The sequence below is a fragment of the Schistocerca serialis genome, chromosome 7 (assembly GCF_023864345.2).
Source record: "Schistocerca serialis cubense isolate TAMUIC-IGC-003099 chromosome 7, iqSchSeri2.2, whole genome shotgun sequence".
In the NCBI taxonomy this organism is placed as follows: Eukaryota; Metazoa; Arthropoda; class Insecta; order Orthoptera; family Acrididae; genus Schistocerca; species Schistocerca serialis.
Window position 1 is genome coordinate 389,096,587 of NC_064644.1, and position 19,837 is coordinate 389,116,423.

Consider the following 19,837-nt stretch of genomic DNA (forward strand, 5'->3'; position numbering starts at 1 on the left):
CAGTCAGGCAATCTACTCATACCTTTGTTCAGAATTTCGCCGTAAATTTTATTTTTTGTATCTTTTCTGTGAATTTCTGAGTGGGAATTTGTTCTACAATCCTTGCTATTAGCAAGAAACATCCTTGTAAATTATTGCTGGCAAAACGGGGAGGAGGGGGGGGGGGGGTTTCCAACGTAGCATTCAGTGAGAAGTAAGTCAGACAGTCAGGTGTTGGTCATGATGCTGAGCGGCCTGAAAATAAGTAGCAGACCACAGCGATGCAAACGCAGCAGAAGTGTGAAGGTATTCTGGTAATATTGTCGCTGAATTGCTTGATTGTGCATGATTTGTGATGCGGTTGCAAAGGACATGTTTTAGCAGGGTTTTTGATGATTGGTTCGGGTGAGTTAGTTTGACTGTTGAGACGAGATTAAAGGAGTAAATTATCTGCTCAGGTGGCTTGCACTCATAGTTGTAGATTTACTACTCTCTTACCATCTCATTAACTAATTACACGACAGAGTTATATATTATAAGAAGCTAACTTTGTATAGATTGTTGTAATTGTTAAGGGATGAGAGTTTCACAATATAGTTTTTGAATAGTAATCTCTACTACATCATTCAGTAAGTTCAACTTCTTCCGCCGTCTCCTCTTCAAAATTGCGCTCAGCGGAACACAGAACTAAGCATGATGTGCTTATGATAGTTGCTTTTCCTTGCTTTACACATGGGCAAGGCTTTCCTTTTCTTTAGGTGGTTTGCTGCTGTGATGCATGTTAATATTCAACACTTCTGAGCAGTACCGAGTTTCGGTAGCCACAAGTTTAAGTTACGAAAAAAATTTAGGGCCAATTTGACATCGCAGTCAGGACAATAAGATCATTTACAGTTAAGCATTGTCTTTCAAAACTATTATCAGTATCATTTCAGGTAAAGTTCAATTCAGATCTCTTTTCTTTGTCAGACATTTTCATTCTTACAGTACAGAGTTACGAGTTCGTGGGTATATCATTACTGTCCGAAATTTTTTTAGTCAGTCTGCGTGCGTAAATTTACAGGCCATTTTCACTGAATCGTTTTGGTTAGTTATTCTTTCCTAGTTAAGTTTGTAATTTTATGTAGAATTTTTTCCCTGTTAGCTTTAGTGTGTTGGAACTTCAAGAAACACATGCCGTGACGTCACCCATTGTAGCACTGCTAACAGCACTGCAGTATTATTGTGACATTCGCATTTAAGTAAGAAGCTGCGTGAAACTCGAAAAAGTTTGCAATGAAAAGTACGAGTCGCTGTGATTTTGCATTTGGTGCATGTTACACCATACGTTGCTGCAAATGAAATTCAGCGAAGATATTGAATTTTCCGTTAGACTTGTGAGGAGGTCCCTATCTGTCTCCAATCTCAAGAAAATGGAATTTATGTAGCACAGTCACTTCTGATCACATGTATGTCAATATAGCCGGATATACAGCTTTTTTTTTTATCCAGTACCGTAATTTTTAAAAAGTCACTGGTAGCTAGCGAAAAGAGAATATGCTAACATAAAAATAAACGTGAAATATTTTGTCTTATGTTAAGAAAACCAACCCAACGAGGTTTCCTGTAAGGTATTGAGCTCTATGGTCGCTTTTTGGTCGTTTAATAAGACACTCTGCTTCAAGATTCTAACTTTTGCTAGGTGAGTTTCTGAATTTATACTGCGTTTTGGCAAAAGAAGCACAATTAAACCAGCCAACAAGATAAATGTAGCCGTTATTCAGAGTATATTAAGCTTCTTAAAATTAGAAATGGTAAGAAATGCAGACAAATTAAATCGCCTATTCTGTTGCAGTTTTGGTAGAATCGTGTAAGCCATCATATTTTTAATAGTAAGCCTCTGGAATGGAAATTTACCAAAATAATTTTCTCCCTGTTCTCCATCTGAAAATACGAAAATAATTCACAGCAGCAGATAGTGTAATATAGTTTTTTTTCTATCTCTCTTCAAAGGGGAGTGGTGAACTTCTTCACCATACATCTTTTAAAGTGCTGAAGATATATTACACATATTTATAACCTATTTCAACCTTAACGAGTAGTCTCAAGCGGTTCATAAAGTAATGAATATCACGCTTTTGTAACCTTGTTATCCACAGTAAAGAGGCTTTAGATATGTTTTTCCTAATAGGACAGTGTTGCATTTTTGCTGCCAAATAGAATTGACCCAATAAAACTCTTTTCGTTGAACACATTCACGACTTGCAGAATTTTGCCAACCATTCGTCAACATCAGTATCACTGATAACTTAAAAGATGTTTCTGGTAAGAAGTTTCACTCTCTCACACTGTAAAGGGACAGGAATGGAAAGATGATGCACTGTTCGCTGTACTTTTTCATGTGTCAGAAATAATGAAGTCTAGAAACAAAATCCTTTGGTAAATTTCAGTCCCAGCTGTTCATCGTTAATGGTGCAATGGGTTACAGGATTCCCAAGGAATTGTAACAGAAGATTTATTTTCACCTGACTTTTTAAGCTTTCTTTTTTCAGTAGTGTCACAAGTGGCGACTTTTTGAAAACGCATAGAGGGTCTTTATTTAGATGTCATGTTAAGTTTTGCTTATTTTGCCAAACCACAACAGAAATTGAAGGAACTTTATGATTATAGTCGTAAATGGAACGATATTTTATTATCACGCTACACAGTGAGGCACCAAATATTTTTTACCAAATCGTTCTTTAAAATCACAACAACAACGTTGAGTGGTAGTTCTTATACGTGCAGGCAAACATTATAGTCGAATGCATTGTTGTCCGATTTTGTACAGGAAGAGAATACATTTGTGAAAATCGATTTTTTTCACTGTAAGGAAAGGTTCACGTATTCTAATGAAACAGAGAGAATCGTTTCGAGCGTTTACTACATTGTGTGAAAGTCTCCGATAAGTTCCTGATAAGTTCCATGAATGCACTAGAATGTCCATGTCTACATTTGTTTACGTTTTGAGAACGATCTATGCACACAAATCCTGCACCAATTACAATTCTACTATATCACCAGAGGAAAAACTTGCAGTTATCTTGATGTATTGTATTGTATTGTATGTTAACCGGGGACCTAAAAACGACCCGCAGTCCACTTCACCCCTCCGCCGCCCCACCCAGGGTTACTGTGCGGTTCGGCCCCCGGTGGGCCCCCCAGGGAACGTCTCACACCAGACGAGTGTAACCCCTATGTTTGCGTGGTAGAGTAATGGTGGTGTACGCGTACGTGGAGAACTTGTTTGCGCAGCAATCGCCGACATAGTGTAAATGAGGCGGAATAAGGGGAACCAGTCCGCATTCGCCGAGGCAGATGGAAAACCGCCTAAAAACCATCTACAGACTGGCCGGTTCACCGGACCTCGACACAAATCCGCCGGGCGGATTCGTGCTGGCGACCAGGAGCTCCTTCCCGCCCGGAAAGCTGTGCGTTAGACCGCATGGCCAACTGGGCGGGCATCTTAATGTAAGTAAAAGTTCAACAACTTTTTGCTTTTTAAAATTTTATTTTAAACGAGAACAGCATTACGCAAGTCAAACGATTGCATCTAACTTCACCAGTGGCAAGAAATTTGCGAGACATATTTCTGAATTAATTTTGTCAGAACAGGATGACACAATACTATTTACATGTCGTCAGTATTAAGCTTCATTGCTATTTCATTCAATATCTCCTTCCAGTCGACCTGTTTTTATAGTGAGGGTGACAAGAGTGCTAAATTACTGGAGTTTCTTACAGGCTGTGATAATTTCTTCAAAAAATGTAGCTCGCAGCTTGCTGCACACTCAAGAAACACGAACTCGTTTGCGTTGCACGTGCACGACCTGCTGCACACTGTTACCATCAACTGCATGCACCTCCCGAAATGCTTACTGCCAGGACACTTCCATATCATTAAACAATTTTGTGTTGTGTGCTGGTTGCCTACTCATCCACATTAACTCACATTTTTCTACATTTACAGCTAGCTCACAATCATGACACCTTCGCAGCTGTTCTTTATGCTCATATTGAATACTGATTCTAAATTGCAATTTTGTCATATGATGACATGTTGGAGACCGTGGCTGTTTTTGAAGACAAATGTTGATCGTGTTAGGACAGCAACCAGCCACAAATTTACTTTGAGTTCCTTTATTCAAAGGAAACCGTTACCGGTTTCGAATCATTGCGATTCATCATCAGATGGTTTACACGCTTTCTTTCTACATTTGGTGTGTTTTTTACAGATTAATTGTCCTAAAATATAAATAAAACACAATTACAAACACGCCACACACAGATGGTTGCGTTGCAGATTTTCGTTGTATGTGACTTACGTGAAACGTCGGTTTCGAGTGATTGTTTCTATAACGTTCATCCAATCGATGTAAATGCATTCCCACTGCATCCTCGTTGTTGCACACGTAATAGTTGTCACTGTACACTTTAGATTTGTCGCTGAGTTCATTCCAACCACGCACAACATGTTTTGGTACATACAAAGAGCTTACAAACATATGGGTGTCACAGATATTATGATATATCGTAACATTTGACGATGATGTCCTATGTTTGGAAAGGACCATATATTCTTTTACAAAACTGTAATGTCTTTTACATTAGTGTAGAGAGATTGAAAGTTTTATATATATATATATATATATATATATATATATATATATATATATCTGTTATTGCTAATTTAATTATAAAGTTTTTTATATATATTTAGAGCTGTATAGGTAAAATAGTACATTATTTTATTACATTTGGCAGTATGAGAATTATAGTAACATATAAATTTTCTACTTGATCTGCAGATAGGTGTATTAATATTATTTGCTTTGGAGGCTGGAAAGTAATTTTTGGAAATTTTTCAGGAAAGTGGATCCACTTCATAGCAGTCACTTCAAGCCAAATCAGTGTGCCACTGAAGCCAAACCTAAATATGCTACTCTCCCATACATAGGCCCACTTTCGTACCAAATAGCAAACTTATTTAAAAAGAAGAAAAATATCAGAATCAGCTTTTCCACAAAAAATAAATTACAACAAAAAGTGATACATGATGTAAACACCTCCAAGAGTCCCTACCGTAAATCAGGAATATACAAACTTAAGTGTGATACATGCCCAAAATTCTACATTGGACAGACAGGCAGAAGTTTTGAAATTAGGTATAAAGAACATATTGACGCCCTAAGACTTGGTAACTTGAACAAATCAGCATTTGCAGCCCATATTGCTGAAGAAAACCATTCAGTGGGTAACATTGAGGACAACTTAAAGATTTTACATCTAACAGAAAAAGGGGCCACTATGAATATATTAGAAGAATTAGAAATACACACACACAAAAACAGCACCCCAGACTATATCCTTAACGAACAAACAGAGTTGGCTAACGCCCCTTTCCTGAAAAATTTCCAAAAATTACTTTCCAGCCTCCAAAGCAAATAATATTAATACACCTATCTGCAGATCAAGTAGAAAATTTATATGTTACTATAATTCTCATACTGCCAAATGTAATAAAATAATGTACTATTTTACCTATACAGCTCTAAATATATATAAAAAACTTTATAATTAAATTAGCAATAACAGATATATATATATATATATATATATATATATATAAAACTTTCAATCTCTCTACACTAATGTAAAAGACATTACAGTTTTGTAAAAGAATATATGGTCCTTTCCAAACATAGGACATCATCGTCAAATGTTACGATATATCATAATATCTGTGACACCCATATGTTTGTAAGCTCTTTGTATGTACCAAAACATGTTGTGCGTGGTTGGAATGAACTCAGCGACAAATCTAAAGTGTACAGTGACAACTATTACGTGTGCAACAACGAGGATGCAGTGGGAATGCATTTACGTCGATTGGATGAACGTTATAGAAACAATCACTCGAAACCGACGTTTCACGTAAGTCACATACAACGAAAATCTGCAACGCAACCATCTGTGTGTGGCGTGTTTGTAATTGTGTTTTATTTATATTTTAGGACAATTAATCTGTAAAAAACACACCAAATGTAGAAAGAAAGCGTGTAAACCATCTGATGATGAATCGCAATGATTCGAAACCGGTAACGGTTTCCTTTGAATAAAGGAACTCAAAGTAAATTTGTGGCTGGTTGCTGTCCTAACACGATCAACATTTGATTCTAAATTGTTTGAAGTTCATTTGTTGAGATTTAATTAACTTGTTTAGATACGATATTTCAGAGCGTATGTTGCTCCGAATTACAATGAAATGTCCCTTCAGACATGCATGAACCTCTCCCCTTAATGGGATTATACATAATGGATCTACGAGTACAGGGGCCCTACTCTGTATCTTTCCGCCATTTTGCCGATCGGTTCGGTTTGCTCGTGTACCGAACAGATCGGCAAAAAAATTCGAAACAGAGCCCCAACATTATTCAGTAAGCATTTCGAAAGCAATGCCGAACGGTCCTAGCGAACTGAAAAGCTATTGTCAGTTGTCCTCGCGCCAACCAATGGAAAGCAATCTGCCTCAGACCCGCGCATGCGCGCTGCAGCCCCTTTCTTCACAGAACCGGAAAGTGTGATTAGAGTACGTAATACTGTTCAAATTTCGCTGACCACGGGCTTCCATGAATGCATGATAACGATAAAGTATTGACTGTGTTTTGGAAACTATCATAAATGTCACATTATGTTGTTTTATTCTCATTTACATCGACGTCTTGTTTTGGATTTTACGTTGCAGCATATGAGTCAGGAATGGAGTGTAGTACCACATTGAACAAAGTCACCTATAAGAACACCCAAAAAATTCGTCACTTTTTTCTGTTTTCCATCGTTCCTTAGTTACTTCAAAATTCATGGAGGTCCGTTCCGTCTATGCAGCTAATTGAAGACAGTTTGTTTATTCCCATATGCGTTTCGCATCCTTTATTCATGATGATGCTTCATAAATAAAAGAAGCGAAATGCGAATAGGAATAAACTGCCTTCAATTAGTTGCATGGACGGAACACATCTCCACGAATCTAGCAAATTATTTAAGAGGGTGTCAAAGAATAAGAAAATGCATAGAATGTGGTTGCAGCTCACCCCTAGAGATCCAAATGATGAAGTAACCTACTTCCCTATATGATACATCAACGATTTCGTTCAAAAAACAAAATCAAAACAAAAAATCGACTTTTCGAGAGCGTGTGGCGACTGCAGCTATAGAAGTTCGTTGTAGTTTATAACATGCATCTGATGAATCAAAATGTTTCATATATGGTCATATAGTCTGAAAATATTGTGGCGGGAACCTTTCATCTCTGTCTACTTTTGTTAAGGATTCGATCGCAGATAAATACCTGTGACAAGCTAGAGTATAAAGACGATTTACTAGTATCATTCGCAGTACTTTACGTTGTGCTCTTAGATTTCTATCTGACCACACTCTCTGAAACCGCTAAGTATTCCGAAAAAAATAGTGATTTATGTGTGACAAGAAGTAGTATAAATGTCATTGTCAGTTGTTTCACGCACAATAATTTAATCTTTTGTTTCTTAAACACATGGAAGTCGCGAAATCGGAGATACTCGTTCCTGAGTAAGCGCGTTATTACGTGTAAATTACATCGAATAATTCAGAAAAATGTTTAACTTTGACGAGTAACGAAGTCTCAGAATGTGTTGCAAACACGAAGAGGAAAGAAATATATTTTCCCATTTGCCCTTTGCCACGGCCGTTCGTCGCCTTATTTTCCTTCCCAGTTGGTTTATTTGTCATCACAGATTACACTGTAATACCACGCGTTAGGAAACTTTCAGTAATGCAAAACATACATCTTAACTGTATCGTGGCCAAAATTAAACTAGTTACAGTATTAATATTCAATCATTCATATATTACTCATTTTGTCTCTTCACTACTACAACGTTTATGTTATGTAATTCCATTCGGTGGGACGCAGGCTGACTTCGTTGCCGAATGATGCGGGAGGAAGCCGTAAATGCATGACTTCACAAAATTCCTTTGTACTGTTACTTAAAAGTTTTAACGCGTTTCGATAATTAATAGGTAAACCATTTACGGAAAAGAGCACGCGAAGTCACCAGTAATTTCAGCTAACACTCATGTAATATATGTAAGCAGAGCCGATGTCTCGATAGTTAATGATCATTAAACTCTTAATTGCATAAAAATAACAGATATTTTGAGAGAATAGTGACCGAAAACTTTTTTTATGTTATAATCATTCACAGTAACAACCTAGCCTAACCATGTTTCTAACAAAGGAAATAGTCCATTACGAACTCACTTTCGAACTTGGCGCATCCTTTGGTGAATCTTTAGTAACACAGTCACTAAATCCAAAGCCAAAACCGCACAATATGTTTAAAATAACAAATTATGGGTGTAAATAAACCACAGCTAACTGAACGACAGGGTCATACCGAAATCCAAAACCTCTCGGTATAGTTGTCGGCGGCAGGACCGTTCAGTAACAGGTCTCAGAAGCTTACTGAATAGGAAATTCGGATAAAGAACCGAAAATGACGTCACTACGGAGACGAGCCTTTTGCACCGATCGGTATGAACGATATAGAACAGGGCCGCAGGAGAAAACACATGGTTGACGACATATGGAAGTCTGAATTCGGCAGGGAATCGTGCTCGGATAGCCATATGATAAGATGACCGCTAGCGATAACCGGGAAATGCCGGTTCGAGTTCCGGTCCGGCAGTAACTTTCGTTGTCGTCGTTCCACTATACAGCTGATGGTTGTTCACATTCGCAACGTCGAGTACGTTTCATGAACTTGTTTAAAGGTTATACCTCCGCGAAGCAAATCCAATCTGTGAATGAATTTTATATTTTGTGGCCTAGCACTTTTCGCTCCCTGCTCCACGCAGTGCTATTAATTCAGTTTTGTAATCACTGACTTCACATACCTCAACCCGTGAAGTTTAATTTAGTTTCCTCCTCCTCTTCAGGATACTTCACTTTTCTTCAAGTAATGTGTTTTGTTCAAGCCTTGATAACATGTTTCAAATATTCCCGTTTTGCTCCATAGTGTGAATCTCTAGACGTTTCCTGTAGAAACGGTTTCTGTCTGAAGATAACAAGACTACTGTTAAATCTGTTGGAGGACTTAAAATATAAAGTGGTACAATCTCAATTTCAGTCACAAACCCAGTCCAATTAAATCAACATGGATACAGCACCTTCAAAGACAAATTACCCCAGTGGGTCAAATCCCACGGTTGAAAAACCGCAAGTGGTCTATTCGGATTCTGGGGAGACCACAGAAGTGTGCATGGAGGTAAATCGGAGTACCTCAAAACCACGTAATAACAAAATCAAACCAAAATCTAGAATTTGGCTAATGACATTTAACGTAAATTCTCTCTTAAAAATGTGAAAACTAAAAAACATCCTGGACAAATCCAGAGAACGTAAAATCAAAATTATTGCATTTCAGGAATCACGATATACAGATGAAAATCCTTTTGATTCGGAAGGATACAGGATATACAAAGGAAAACCTGGAAAACGAGCCATGGCAAATTGTCCACAATTTGGAACTGGATTTATAGTAGATACATCAATACTTGATTCAGTCGCAACTTTCAAATCTTACTCGGGTCGGCTCTCCACGATGACAATAAAATCAGCTAATAAGATATACACCCTAATTAACGGACATGCACCAACTAACATCACTAACAAAAACAAAATAGAAGAAGTAGAAGAATTCTGGAACCAATTAGATAATATTCTCCAAAAAATCCCAAATAACCATGTCAAAATCCCTATGGGCGATTTCAATGCACAAATCGGTAAAGAAAAGAAATATCGATATTGGGTAGGTAAATGGTCAGGGCATATACAGACCAACCGGAATGGCATGCGACTCATTGAAATCTGCAAGAACCATGACCTATTTTTCAAATCAACATTTTTCAAGAAAAGAGCCTCGAAAACGAAAACTTGGATCTCACCTAATCCATTACTAGGTGAATATCAGTTGGATCATGTAATGATCTCCCGCGTAAATACAGTAGAAATCATGAAACTTAAAGTCCTTAATGGACCAGATCTGGATTCCGACCATTACCCAACAAAATTCTCCCTAGATGTCATTCCAGAAAAAGAAAATTCACTAAGAAATCTCCACACCGTAAATATAATGTACAAAAGATAAATGGCAATGAACAATTTACAAAAGAAACCCAAAATTTAAAACCACAAAATTGGCAACAACTGCAAGCAGGACTTTGAAATGCAGCTGAAACTGTAGCACTGCAAACAAGAACACGTAAAAACCCATGGTGGACAGATGAGTGTGACCAACTGATAAATCTCAAGACAACAGGCGTGGCAAAATTGGTTGTGCAACAAAAATCAAAAGACCATGGAAGATCTCAAAGATACCAGGAAAACAGTCACAAAAGCAATACGAACAGTCCGTAAACAACACGAAGCCAAAAAATTGCAAGACGTAGAAAATGATTTCAAGAAAAACAATTCCCGAAATTTCTACAGAGTATTCAAACAAAAATTAACATAGTACTCTCCACCATCACTCCAGTTCAAAAATGACCGTGGGGAAATTGCTCATACCAACACCGAAAACTGTGAAATTCTTGCAAAATACTTTTCTAAATTACTGAATTGTGAAAAGCCTGCAGAAAAATTTGAGTTCCATCGTACACAACGAAACCCAGACTCAAAGCCACCAAGTTTACAAGAGATTAAAGAGATAATTCAGTCACTGAAAAATAACAAAACATCAGGAGAAGACCAAATCATCGCAGAACTATGGAAAAATGCAGGAGAAAATTTTATTGCAAAACTCAAAGAAATTATACATGAAATCTGGAAAACTGAAAAAATCCCCATAGATTGGAAGACTGCAATCATAGATCCTCTGTACAAAAAAGGAAGTAAAACAGACCCCAAAAACTATCGTGGAATCTCTTTATTGTCAATAACATACAAAATTCTGTCTAAAGCCCTACTAAACCGCGCAGAACCTCAGCTGGATTCAAAACTAGGCGAATACCAAGGTGGGTTCAGAAAAGGTCGATCTTGCGTAGAACAAATCCTTAACTTGAAAAACTCAATGAAATATTTATATAGTACTTCAAACAAAAGTTATGTCATCACGTTTGTCGACCTTAAAAAAGCATATGACAGTATAGACTGAGAATCCCTTTTTGAAGTATCAGCAGAATTTGGACTAGATCAAAAGACAACAAACATCATAAAAGAAACACTCACGAAGACCAAATCCAAAGTAAAATTTATGGGAGAATTGAGCACAGAATTTGAAATAGACACAGGAGTACGTCAAGGGGATGTACTGTCCCCAGTGCTCTTCAATTGTGCTCTTGAAAAAGTTGTTAGAGAATGGAGAAAAGCAGGTGCACCAGCACACAGACTGGGACCAAGACATAAGGGCATAGAATTACACTGTTTAGCATTTGCTGATGACATGACACTGATCGCACAAGACAGTACCGATGCACAGAAACAGCTAGAATTATTACAAGAACAGGCAGCTAAAATAGGATTACAAACTTCATTTGAAAAAACAAAATTTATGACTGACGTCAAAGATGCACCTTCTGATCTCAAAATTGGTAATAACTACATCTCTCGAGTAAAAGAATTTAAATATTTAGGTGAATGGATTGCAGAAAATTGTAATGAGAAGAAATCTGTCAGATCAAGAGTCCAGAAAATGGAGACGGCGTTTCAGTTAACAGAAAACATTTACAACAAAAAGAGTCTCTCGTGGAACTGCAAAATACGACACTACACAACAGTAATTAGACCCGAAGCTCTCTACGCATCTGAGACACTAAACCTTCAACACAGAACACTAAAAGAGGAATTAGAACTGAAAGAACGTAAGATAATGAGGAAAATCCTAGGACCAAGAACTAAAGATGGGGTACATTATCCAAAACCCAATGCAGAAATATATAAAAATATCTCCAAAATAACAGGCACAATGCGCATGAGAAGAATCCAATTCACGGGGCACTTAGAAAGAATGGACTCAAACAGGTTAACGCACAAAATCCATACATTTTTAAAGAACAAAACTACAAGACCGAACTGGTACAAACAGACGGAAAAAGACCTGAGAGAATTAGGGTCTCCCAAATCTACATGATAGAAATGAAATCAGAAAAAAGGCAAACACACAGGGTTTTGAGGAAGAAGAGAGAAAAACTAACCGACATACATGGTCTACGCAACGAAAGCTAGCCCATTCGTTGTTTATGAAGGAATACTGGGCGAAAAAGAAGGCCAACAAATGTTGATTACGCGTGGTCCTAAGTGATCCATCCGCGAAGAAGAAGAAGAAGAAGAAGAAAGTGGTACAAGGTCGAGTAATATTTTATTTAGATTAATTGAATGACTGAAAGGGAACATTGGCTGTTGTCCTATTACATATTACAGGCCAGTAACCGTATTTTAACCTGGGACTGTTTCATCTGTTTATGTCTAACCTTGGATCTCTCGATGTAGTCCAGTACAGTCTGGGGGCTGAATTCCGGCGTCACGATGCACTTCATTCCGGTGTCCAGGCTCCAGAACGTGAACAGAGTTCCGCTTAACCAGAAGAAGCCGGTTGTGAATAGCAGGGTGTCGTCTTTCCCTAAAGGGGCATCGCTGCGCCTGAAAGCATAGATGACGACTTGTGTGAGATCATTTGATCTACTTCAGCTGCTTGGAAGCTCTACGGTAAAAAAATTTGGTTTCTTCTCTTTGAAAAAACTAGTACTTTGTAAAGCAGAAAATAAGAAACGGAAATATTTCATACCATTCGACATTTGCATTCCATTTACCACCTCACAAGCGCAGATAATAACACTAAATAAAATTCAGCTTCGCCACTTCCTCTCTTGGAAGACCACTTCAGCATTTTCGGGTATTTATTAAAAACATATGGTAGTTCAGATCAGACTTAAGGGAAATGAAAAAATTAATATTAAGGGTAATACCACAATTGTGAGGCTTTTTCATTAAATTATAACAAATACACTTGACCGTGAACAGATGCACTTTAATAAAACGGTTCACCAACCTCCGATTATCTGATCCTTGCACCAGGAAGAGCATTATGCTTAGCTTAACGTACCCTACAACATAGTATCAGAGATCACTACCCGGTTCTAAACCACTTTAGTAGTGCCATACAGTTCTCTCACGTTCTGAATTACAAAGTACAAGGTGTGTCTGAAAAATCATTTAATGTCCTGATACGTAAACTGGATGAAGAGTTTAAATATCTGGACGCATATGAACATGGAGAGTCATGCCAAGAGGCCAGGCATACCATAGAACACATGAAGCCATTTTGTTTACTGAATACAGCCACGTGCAGTGAGCGTAGTAAATCCTTGTATTTGTGTTATGAAGCAACACAAAAGATTTTATTTGAAAGCAGATGTTTTTAGCGTAGTCCATCTTTGCTTATAATAAATGAGAGTACCAAAATAAAATGACATCTGCAACCAGTTACAAATGATTTTATTAACACTGTACGACACTTTTCAGGATTTCATACTCCATGGTGAAGTAGTACTGGTCTACTGTGTTGGTGATCGTCTGAGTGACACTGTTGTGAATTAGTTCCGGACAGTCTGTTATTTATTGGTGGATGTATTCAGATTATCAGAAACCAACATAGGACCTCCACTCTCTCATAACATTTCAGAATTTTTTTGCTGAAATTGGGAAAAACAGCGGCACTGAGGAAAGTGATGATTTACACGTGTATGGGACAGATTTTATGATACAAAAGAATTGGTAAGTAATTTTTAAAAGTGTTATCAGAGGAAAGCAAAATGATGACGATTCACAACGTTCATATCAACCATCAACAAACGTAACAAATGTAAAGCAGTCGTGACAGATAATGGGATAAAATTAGTGATTATCTCCGAGATTAAAACGAAAATACTCTATTACAAAAAAAAAAAAAAAAAAAAAAAGCGACGCATCACGAAGAAATTATCCGAAGGGAATGGAAATCGGTAGATGTGATATATATGCACAGAAAAAACATGATTACAAATTCAGAAAGACTGCATGCTTTATTCAACAACAGAAAGAGCTTCACGAATTGGGCATGTCAAAGACGCGTTGGTCTACCTTTGGCCCTTACGTAAGCAGTTATTTGGCACCGATTTATAGAGAATTTGGATGTCCTCCTAAGGGATACAGTGCCAAATTCTGTCCAACTGTAGCGTTAGATCGACAAAATCCCGAGATGTCTGGACTGTCCTGCTCACAACGCCCCAAACGTCCTCGATTAGGGAGAGATAGGAAGACCTTGCTGGCCAAGGTATGCTTTGGCAAGCACGATGATAAGCAACAGAAACTCTCGCTGTGTGAGGACTCAGCATTATCTTGCTGAATGTTAGCCCAGGATGGCTTGATATGAAGGGCAACAAAACGGAGCGTACAATATATCGTTGACGTACCGCTGTGCTATAAGGGTGTCCCGGCTAACAAAAAAACGGGTCCTGCTATGGAATGAACTGCCACTCCAGAGCAACACTCCTGGTTGTCGGGACGTTTGGAGGGCGACAGGTCCGTGGCGTCTCCAGAGATGTCTTCTGCTTGGAATTCCATTGACTGGAGTCGTCTTGATGTGTCCTGCTTCGAAATGAGCCCCGATGGCCAGCGTAGACGGGTGTGGAGACACACCAGACTTCGGTCGGATGCCAACCTGACTGTCGCCGCCATACGGTCCGACCACCAGGAGTGATGGTCTGGGGTGACATTTCTTTTCTTAGCAGGACCCCTTTGGATGTCATTCACCACACCATTGCAGCACAACGTACATTTTGTTGCCCTTTACGGAAAGCCATCCGGAGCTTACTTCTCAGCAATATAATGCTATCCCACACACGGCAAGAGATTCTACAGTTTGTCTTTCTGGAGGAAAACTCCACCTTGGCCAGCAAAGTCCCCATGTATCTCCCCATTTGAGGACGTTTAGAGCTTCATCGGCTGGGCCCTCCCACCAGATCGGAATATTGACTAGATAATGCGCTATTTGCACAGAATTTGGCACGATATCTCTCAGGAGGACATCCAACAAGTCTATCAATGAATGCGATGAAGAATAACCGCCTGCATAAAGGTCAGAAGTGAGCCAATGCCTTATTGACCCGAACAACTTGTGAAGTTCTCTCTCTCTCTCTTGAATAAAACATCCATTTTTAGGAAATTGTAATAACTTTTTGGTCTGTACATGCACATCACATCTACCGATTGCCGTACCATTCAGTTAATTCATTCATGGGGCGTCGTTATTTTGTCTTAGAGGGTAACTGCGATTAAAAGGAGTAATTTTGTCGAAAAATATGGTTAGGGTAAGTGAGCCGTGCGTGGCTCGTGTTCCCGCCAGCATGTATTTTACACCCTGTTTTTTTTAACGTACTTCCACCTCACTACGCTAATTTAAATTACTACTCTCACTGAGTTGCTGCTTTGCGTGACCGTGAGCGGCGCTAGCAGCGCGTATCGATATATCCCCTCTCGTTGTATCTTGGCTCGGCTGCTATTACTTCCCGGTTGTTGCCTGTCGGATGGCAGTTCGGATCGCCAGTTCGGGTCTGCCAGTCAGTTGGAACGTGTCTGAAGCGCAGTCCGGACCTGCTAGTCGGGAGTTGCAATGCGGCACTAGTGCAGTCGGGTTGTAGCAGCAGTGAGGTCTGCTCGACATGGCTCGCCCGACCATTGCCGCCACGTATCACTTGAGTCGGCCCACGATCTTGGTGGATCGTCGGTCGATCGTCCAACCGAAGACGCGTTTTGGCTCGCCGATCGTTCACGAGTCGGCTGTGTGTGTGTGTGTGTGTGTGTGTGTGTGTGTGTGTGCGTGTGCGCATCGACTCCCAATTTGTCTTCGTGTGTGTTTAATTACTGTTGGGTGTCGTTCAAGTCTTCATGCAGTGTTTGTCGGGTTGTGTGTGTAGTTAATGTTATTTCCATTGATGACTGCCTTAGCTGTTGTCGGCATTCTGAGAGGAGTCGATCTGTTGTTGCGGACCAGGGAGGATATCTCCGTGCGGCGCGGTCGGCTGGGTCCGCTGCCGGTCCCTGCGCAGTTTCGGACCGTGTGGGGAACTGTCCGATCGCGACGAGCCTCGTGCCTCACCGAGCCAGGACGTGAAGTTCGCACGTACCGGTTGGTGTCAGGCAAGTCGTTTTGTCGGTCGGTCCGTGGCTGTCCCTTGGTTGGGCTCCGACGGATCAAGTGTAGTTGGGCTCACCACCTGTCTCACCTAAGCGAACGAGGGCAGACCGATCTCCCTGGAGGCTTCTGAGTGCCAACGGTGTTTAATTATCTGTTGTCAGCTACCTTTAATTTAAGGCTTATGGTTATTTTTGTTTCTTAAAAATTTTGCTAAATTAAATTTTAAATTTATCTTTCAAGCTTAAACATTGCGGCCTTCTGCCTTTAAAAGATTATGGTAATATATTTTAAAATTTTGAAACTTAATTGTGACCTTAAGCCATTGGTATTGCACTTTGCATATGTGTGTTCTATTCTATTAGCTTAGCCGTCCGCCCCGATAGCTGAGTGGTCAGCGTGATAGACTGTCAATCCTAAGGGTCCGGGTTCGATTCCCGGCTGGGTCGGAGATTTTCTCCGCTCAGGGACTGGGTGTTGTGTTGTCCTAATCATCATCATTTCATCCCCATCGACGCGCAGGTCGCCGAAGTGGCGTCAAATCGAAAGACCTGCACCAGGCGAACGGTCTACCCGACGGGAGGCCCTAGCCACACGACATTTCCATTAGCTTAGCCTTAGGGCTTTCCACGTAGCCATGATACCTTTCTTAATTTATTTGATTTGCCTGTTTAATTGCATGTTAATCTTGTTGATTTTTAAGATTTCTTGTTGTTAAATATTCTGACCTTCTGCCTTTAGAGTCTATGGTAATATATTCTAAAATTTTGAAATCTAATTGTTGTCCTCAGCCATTTGTATTGCATATGTTTGCTGTTTTTTAAAATTATTTTATTGCTATCTTAATTGGATTTTTATCTTGTTGATTTGTTAAGATTTCTTGTTTGGAGGCCTTCAGCCGTAAAAAAGTTGCATTTGGTAAAGGTCCGGCTAAGTGCCCCTTTGTTTGTAAAGGTTATTAAATTACAATAAATTACAATTAGAAGGTGGAACTGACCACAACCTATTTGGCCCTTTCGACAATCCTAATTACCTGTTCTGCCCAGCGGGTTTAGCGGGCGTATCAGTAAGATTTGATCCCAATTTGTGATATACAAACACTGATGAACAGAAAAAAATGGACAGGGTCTTCAGATTTCATTGAGACGTATTATGAGATCCATATTTTGTGGAAACGATCGGCATAGGGACATGTTGCATCAACTTGATTTGTAGACGTATTCAGGAGAACTGGGTTTCATTTTCCTGCCTAATACAGGTTTAGATTTTGTTTGGTCTCCTTGAATCACTTAAGACAAATTCTAGGATGAGTCCTTTGAAAAGCACACAATGGATTCTTTTCTCCATCCTTTCCTGGAGCAAGCTTATGGGCCATATGTACTGTCCTCGTCGTCGTTGGATCGTTTCATCTTAGTGTCCCTTACTGTTTAAGAGTAAGGCAAGCAATTATCACTCCATCATCGACTGTTTGCACAACTGTTGTGTCAGATTTCAATAGATATCCAAAAATGGGCAATACAATACTTTGACAAGTTTGAGAAGAAGCATTCACTAACAGTTTGCAACAGTTTCATGAATAGTGAATTACACTTGTCTCGGTCGCCAAAACGTTTCCTTTATTTTTCGCTTCTCACGACGCGTTTCAGTATCATCATCCACAGATATGTGGTACAAAATTTCAACATAAGAAAAACTAGAGGAAAGTTCAATAGAAAGATACAATGAAGCTAATTAACACGTCTTGCGCCGTCACACTGTATCTTGCCATTTGTAACCGCTTCTTCATAACATCAGTGCCCAAACTGACTGATGACCAATAGCAAGTTACAAGGAAAACATCTTTGTCACTAGAATGCGCTAGAGATGTTATCCAAATGCCAATTACAACAGACATGTCAGTAACATGTCAACACGTAACTGAGGTACATGAAATCTTAAAACTCATACACTGTACATCAGTTAGCAAGGATAATGAGCGATGGTGGAAAAATTTGTAGTATGGAACCGTAAATGCATCTACATTACAATTTTGGCAATTGCGGTACATTTTAAGTAAATTACATTCAGGGAAATTCTGTACAACTTGAGTAACAAACTTCCAACACCACACATTAAAAAATAACACAAATAACGTTTCAACTAACCATCAAGAAGCATCGTGCACGACAGTAAGTAAATGTCGGGTGACTAGGGCCTTCCTTCGGGTAGACCGTTCGCCTGGTGCAGGTCTTTCGATTTGACGCCACTTCGGTGACCTGCGCGTCGATAGGGATGAAATGATGATGATTAGGACAACACAACACCCAGTCCCTGAGCGGAGAAAATCTCCGACCTAGCCGGGAATCAAACCCGGGACCTTAGGATTGACATTCTGTCACGCTGACCACTCAGCTACCGGGGTCGGACATGACAGTAAGTGATGAAACGTAATATTTATAAAATAGGGAAAGAGGCAGGAAAGTTTATTACAACAGCTCAGTAGGGTACCACTTCTTTATCTGAAATGGTGTGTGGCCCAAAGAGAAAACATAAGTAACTTTATGGCATATATTCTGTGACAGTTGTCACGATGCAGTTCTTATCGACATCCCTAAATATTAAGATTCTGGTACATTCAATTACAAAAGAAAAGCACAACAGCTGAAAATATTTATAGTACAGAAGCCATCTCCATACCACGTTACAATTTATACGACATGATCCAGTTTGAGCACTGATGTTATAAAATAATGTTAATCGATGCAAGATACTGGCTATCAAAGTAAGGCGTCTAACTCAGCTTCTCTGCGTCTTTGTTATGAAGTTTTCTCTACTTTGTTTCATGTTACAGATTTGGTGATATCATAACCAGCCACGAGAATGAAAAGTAAAGGAAAATGTTTGGCGACCAACACAAGCGTAACTCCTTAGTGCCAAACATGGTGGCAGATACTCTAAAAGACTTCCTGTCTAATGTGATGAAATTTCATGAATATTGTAAAATACGGGTTGCAGCACAGATAAATGAAGAGAGTTTGTTTATAAGTTCTGTTTTCCATGTTTTATGATACAATTTAGCGAAATTTTTAGACTCACACGGAAGTCGAAGGATGGCGATATGCACAGATACGAATGGCGGTAGTATCGTGTACACAAGGCAAGAAAGGGCGGTGCATTTGCGGAGCTGTCATTTGTACTAAGGTGATTCATGTGAAAAGGTTTCCGACGTGATTACGGCAGCACAACGGGAACCAACAGACTTTGAACGTGGAATGGTAGTTGGAACTAGACGCATGGGACATTCCATTTCGGAAATGGTTAGGGAATTCAGTATTCCGAGCTCCACAGTGTCACAGTGCAGCGGCGGTTGTGTAAAACTGTTAGTGGTAACAGACAAGCAACGCTGCGTAAAATAACCGCGGAAATCAGTGTGGGACGTACGACGAATATGGGCAGTTCAAATGTGTGTGAAATCTTATGGGACTTCACTGCTAGGTCATCAGTCCCTAAGCTTACACACTACTTAACCTAAATTATTCTAAGAACAAACACACACACTCATGCCCGAGGGAGGACTCGAACCTCCACCGCGATCAGCCGCACAGTCCATGACTGCAGCGCCTTAGACCGCTCGCCTAAGAATATGGACAGTG

At 39.5% G+C, this 19,837-nt stretch overlaps 1 protein-coding gene across 1 annotated transcript in view; it reads right to left on the bottom strand.

The window, feature by feature from the left end:
- Window positions 1-19,837, bottom strand: part of LOC126413118 (uncharacterized) — a 95,447-nt gene that overhangs the window by 44,422 nt on the left and 31,188 nt on the right. The window contains exon 4 of the mRNA XM_050083010.1: window positions 12,505-12,673. Within this exon, the coding sequence (XP_049938967.1) occupies window positions 12,505-12,673 (169 nt within the window). The remainder of the gene's footprint in view (window positions 1-12,504; window positions 12,674-19,837) is intronic.